Genomic DNA, 6,000 nt, shown 5'->3' on the forward strand with positions numbered 1-6,000 from the left:
CATCTTTTTCAGCGCTGATGAATATATTGTTAAACTACGTGCTTGTACATTTCAAAAACTTGATGAATTTCGCGTATATTTGCAAATAATGCGAGGAACTACATCATAACGCTCCATACTTCAGTCACGATAGCATATCTTTCTCTCTCAAATGCAACAAAGTTCGTTTGAATCGGCTGAGTGATTGCCCCTTAATAGCATTTCTGCATTTTACCTGCAATTCAGTAGGCAATCAGAGTTTGCCCCGAGCTATAGCTTCACGTTAGTTCTCACCATACGGTGGAGAAATACAAAACTGCATGTACCATCGCCGCTTGAGTGCGGATGCATGCCGTTACAGGAGTATGCCGTTGGAAACCACACAGGCTTACCTCTGACCGATGGAGGGTCAGTAGCATCCTTTTATTGCGATAGGAATAGCACGCTCACTCCAGCCAAATTTGTGCTGTCGGCGTCATTGTCGCCGTGGTGTGCCGTATAAAGTCCAAGGGCGATACCAACTTCGTCGCGCGTAGTATGCTGCATATGCTAGTGAAACCACGCGAGGGACGCCGACGATCGCGGCTCAATCTAGCTCGAAGAAGGAAAGTGGAGAATAAGCTCGCCGTCTTCCACCGCGGGAACGGCCGTGGCGGGATGGGAGGCACGGAGGGTGGGGGGGGGGGGGGCGGCGTTGTGCTCCGGCAGCAGCTGCACATTGCGCGACCGGGCGCAAGGGGAATTGACGATCTCGGCACAACCTCGCGCGCCATATATGGAAGAAAGCGTGTAGGCCGTACGGGAGGGAGGTGAGGCGGCTTCGACTCCGCCAACAAGTGCGTACTTTGCCCGTATGTTGAATCTGCAGACAGCTCATAGCTTCGTGCGCGCTGTGTTCTCACCGCTCTTCAGTATAAGCGATAGACTGCACGAAGGTCAATTCGCTCGCTGCTGCTGCTGCGCTTGCTCACGCGGGCGTTTTGACAGCGAGTTTCCGAGGTCATCGAGTGGGATGTGGTCATGTTTACTTGTACGCCCTGACACCATGCTCGTTATTTCAGTTAGTAAGCGAATCTTTCCAAGTTTGCACTACAGATAAAACTACTATAGTTACTTCGTAAAGCTGTCTACTAATTTGGTATCGCAATTGACGCTTCACCTTCCGGGCTAAACTGCGACATTATTTTGTTTACCTTTTGCTATTGGCGCTTTGTACGGGGCTCCATGCACGACGTCTAGTCACGATAAATGACGACTGTTCGTGTAATTCAGAGACAAGAAGATGCGATACTGCAGTCGACGAATATGACCGGTTGTGGGTATCACAAATAAATGAATGTTGAAAAGCGACGGTGATTCCCATCGTGAGAGACTTCTACATTTCAACTTTCTGGCAGCTCCCATACATCCACGTAGCAATACGCTTGTCATACGTGGCAAACAAAATGCGGTCGACCAGATTTGCTTTTCCTCGTAAGACGTTTTCTCGTCAAGACCACTCAGATGAAGCAGACCTACTCAGCATACTAAGGGACATAATAATTGTTTTGCGCTAATGCGTTGCTACCCATGTGAATGTGAGGCCTTGAAAAGCTCCTTCTTATGTGACACATTAAAATAATCTTACAAGTTTTATTATGGAAGAGGCAGAAGAAGAATAAGAGAAGGACCAGCATCAGCTGGGTCCTTGCTACGTGGACATGTTACCGCTACCTTCTACACCTTTATGGGAAAGCGGTATCCTTACTGAACGTGATTCAGCCAATAATAACATATTTCTCTCTGAAATAACTGAATCTTGGTGGCTATGCATAATATTCCATTTCATATAAAACAATATGGCGAAAGTCAATTTTACCCACTTCGTTCATGTATTTCATTGCTCCAGTACGACTGAACCTATTGAGCTCTTTGTCCTAGTTGTACCGTTGTGTCGCCATTGATTTCCTAAGCATTATTTTAATGTGCCGTTGATGGTTTATTCTAGCTATACGTGCAAAAACCTTCCGTCGCTGCAGGTTTGGCAATCCAATGGGGTGCCATCGCTGATGTCGGAGTGTTCCACGAGAGAATGGGTGACGACGCATTCATCAGCGGTACGGTGCCACAGCGAATCACCTCATGCATGACTGTGATGGACCAATTATTGAACGCGAGCCATACCGTGGTTTCCAGCTGCGTAAAGGTGGATGAATTCAGCGAAGCGATTGGAAACGATATGCACAACGTCGTCGATTCTGTCCTGCACATCATCGGTGAGGCACCCTGCTTCACGTTTGGATTATCGCTTTCTCTATGCAGCCAAGCAGATTGCAATGGGCTTTCATCGGGGTAATAACGCAGCGAGTGTCGCAAAAACAGAAAGAATAGGTGTAGTACACAAGCACAAAAGGGACCACAAAAAGAACAGCAGTGCACCCAAAAGTGCGTTTAATTATGGAAATAGTATTAGGCAGGTCATGAAGAAGTGAACTAGCCCAAATAAATGTTAAGGCGCTGCATCGCACACGTACCTAGTTTACATCTTTTTTTTTTACCCGGTGTTTTCGTGCTCCTTGCTCCAATATTGCTGTTTTGGCCATGCTCGATTCGTCGGACTCATCAGATTGTCATTATGTCTACAGAGATCTAGAGCAAAGTCTTATGGACTCCTTTATTAAACGTCCCAAGAACTCCATCGATTAGCATCAGCAGAAACAGAGCTTGCCACGACGTGCAAAATAAGAGACTCAATTATAGTAGCAGCGGTATTTTATGTGCAATAGGGGTTGTTTCTATCACTGCAATAGACCGACTTGCATATATATTGTGACGGGGCGTGAAGTAGATGAAAGCGAAACACTGTTTGTAAACAGAGACTATTTACAGGAATGGCTTAACGCGCGCAATGTCCCGGCCATTCATTGTCTTCAGTCCTCATTGTTAGCCCAAGGAGATGGCTCGTAACACATGTATATATGCTATTGTAGCGATAATATTGCACTAATATATAAACATGTTGCGTTGTCACTTACTTATTATCTGTAATTTTGAAACTGCCCATCTGCTTGGATGCAAAGAACGGCAGTATGTAATAATATATAAATATATATAAATATATCACATACTGCGGACCAATATGGTCCAAGCAGGACAATTTACAATATATATGTCTTAGAAAAAAATTAGATATATAATATATATAAACACTGAATCTTGTATTGGTCATCGTTTACCACTATGCTATGAAAATATGAACATACGTCCAGTGAAAGTTGTATGACGCACTATGGAGAAAATGGAATACCTCATAAGCGATTGCCAGTTCAAACGCCGATGTTACACGTATTAATAATAGGCTATAGTATACAAAAAACTAATGTCTAATAATTTCGCCAGGAGCGCTAGATATACAGCGCTGGTACAACAAATGTTGCGATAGGGAAAAAAATCTATCGTTCTTTAAGGTTACAGACACAAAACAAGAGTATTCGCTCAATTTTCGGAACAGCGGTAGCTATAAGCTGTATTTTATGGCGTCAGCACCACCGATTTTCCACTTACTTTGCAGGTGACAAGAATGCATCAACTCTTAACGCAGATATTGCTTTAGGAGAGATTGGCATGGACTCCCTTACGGCCGTCGAGGTGAAGCAAACAATCGAGCGAGACTGCGGGATATCAATGTCAATGCAAGAGGTCAGGCAACTTAGCATCAACCAGCTTCGCCAGATCAGCGAGGACGTCAGAGCGAAGGGGCATATGTGAAAGGATACGAGGTAGCATTGGAATCACTTTCTACAGGGCAAAGAATTTCACAATATGCGCACTCACATTTATTAAACATGGTTGCTTATATTGAAAAGTTCACTCTGGTAACCTATTCATTTTGACTGCCTGTACTCAAAACTTGCATTTGTAGCCCGGACGAATGCACCATACATGAAGCAGGAAACAGACAATGAATACGGTGTACCAACTGCACAAAAATGCTGGATAAGTTGCCAACAGTTACTATTGGTGCAGGAATCTCTAGCCTGCTGTGCGTCTTCAAACCAGCACCCAATAACGTATCTCATGTTTCTATGTCAGACAAACTGCCTTGTCGTCCCACTCGGCATACTGAACATTGCGTCACAAAACAAGCCGCAACACCAATCAGCTAGATAGCTGAAAAAAGTGCGAGTGGGAAGTTTAGCAATGACCAAAAAAGTACAAGCACATTTTGTCGCGCTCTTTATGATGCTCATAATTTATCGCTTCTTTTGCTGTTTCTTGTTTTCCCCGTAAGTATCCCATGGTAAAGTCATAAATCCTGACAGGTCTCTCAGCAGCGATCTACTTTAAGGATACGTGTGAGAACACGAGTAAAGAAAAGAGAACTGGAACTACTTGCGGCGCAACAAGGACCGCTCCGTACATAATAGTGTTAGAGGACCGCTTAATTTGTAGATACCCTAGTACTAGTCTTAAATTCCTGCGGAAGGCTCGGTAGTAGATGCTTGCTCTAGTCGATACAGTTAACAAAGCTAAGCTACTTTTCTGTTTAGCCTCTGCGTTTTTTTCAGTATCGCAACATCTTCGCAAAATTGTTGTCTTTAGGCGACTTTGTTGTTTCGATGACGCTGGAACCGCCAGACTAGCCGAACGAATAGGAGGAATGCTTCTACATAAAGCAAAATATTGTAAGAAGTTGCTCAAAAAGAGTCGTTGAAAATAGCCCGGTTTATTCTTGTGTCATTACTTTTGTCATTTGGGTAACACTCCCTAACCAGCATCACTTAGTGTGCAATGAAAGTCGGTGTCAGTTCAAAGGCGTTCAATGCATTGGAAGTAGAGATACTAGTGCCACTTTTGTGAAGCGTGTCCTCACAACTTGGCTCAGATAGAAAGATCTGCATGCAACGCTGTCAGAAAGTTATCATTATACGTAGGAAATATTACAAAAAGTGTAAAAATTGCTCAGATGCCATCGATGACGATTGGTAATGTAAAAGAATAGCTGGACTCTCCCTGAAAACTCATCATTTAATTAAACATATTGTTATCAAGCACAGCCAGAGACAAAGCTGAGGAGAGTACAGAAGACGACGACGATGGCCGCTGATGTCATGCGGACTTTCTTCCATGGTCTATGCCAGTGAATGCGTTGTAAATGCCTGTAAAGACATTTAAACCTCTCTTACCCCGTAATATTTTAGTGGAAGTGCGGGGTAAAAGTTAGGGGAATGCAAGATAAGGTCCTCGAAGTAGTACAGGTACACCAACCACATATAACCGTGAAGGAGAGCGTGCTTCATACGTTCTAATATAGCCGGGGCATTACATAACCCGAATGGCGTCACTTTAAACATATATAGGACATCAGGCGTGAAAAAGAGGTCTTTTCACGGTCCATGTCATCAACTACAATGTGCCAGTACCCGGAGTAAAGGTCTATTGAAGAAAAACATTTTGCCCAATGTAAACAATGAAGAACATCGTATATCCGTGGCACTGTATACATGTATTTCTTGTTACTTTGTTGGGATGGGGAGAGTCGACACAGACACGGCAGCTCTCATTCTTCTTTCTGAAGAGCACGAGCAGGGATGCCGAACGGCTATATGAAAGCTCAATGATATCTTGGGCAAGCATATTGTCGACTTCCTTCTGTATGACTTGGCGCCCAGTACGGTAGACACGGTAGGGCTGTCGCTGGATAGGGCTGGCGTGACCCGCGTGTATCCGATGTTTCACAACGGACGTTTGACCCAGTGGCCAGTCATCGAGATCAAAATGTCTCGTTAAGAAACGAGAACGCGACGAAGTGCGTCCCCATAGCGGGTGAGAAGGTCAGGAGCGTTCATTGTCCGGAAAGGCTCTAGTATTCCACTTGTATTGCCCGAACCAACAGAGGTAGGAGACGCAGTTTCACCAGTTAAGGCAGAAATATGGTAGTCGCTCAGAGGTAGCATTTCAGGGCAGAGGGCGAAATTAACCACCGGAAGACAGGTGGCATTGTGTTTTACACGGACGACCATGTGTGGGAAAGCGACGCTA

General features: G+C 44.5%; 1 protein-coding gene across 1 annotated transcript in view; it reads left to right on the plus strand.

Annotated features, from left to right (window-relative positions):
• The window catches only part of LOC142576596 (fatty acid synthase-like), a 192,089-nt gene extending 188,284 nt beyond the window's left edge, over nt 1-3,805 (plus strand). Inside the window, exons 23-24 of the mRNA XM_075686790.1 lie at nt 1,998-2,234; nt 3,530-3,805. Coding sequence (XP_075542905.1) covers nt 1,998-2,234; nt 3,530-3,726 — 434 coding nt within the window. The 3' untranslated portion in view covers nt 3,727-3,805. The remainder of the gene's footprint in view (nt 1-1,997; nt 2,235-3,529) is intronic.
• Nucleotides 3,806-6,000: the final 2,195 nt, after the last annotated feature.

The sequence above is a fragment of the Dermacentor variabilis genome, chromosome 3, assembly GCF_050947875.1.
Source record: "Dermacentor variabilis isolate Ectoservices chromosome 3, ASM5094787v1, whole genome shotgun sequence".
Taxonomy (NCBI): domain Eukaryota; kingdom Metazoa; phylum Arthropoda; class Arachnida; order Ixodida; family Ixodidae; genus Dermacentor; species Dermacentor variabilis.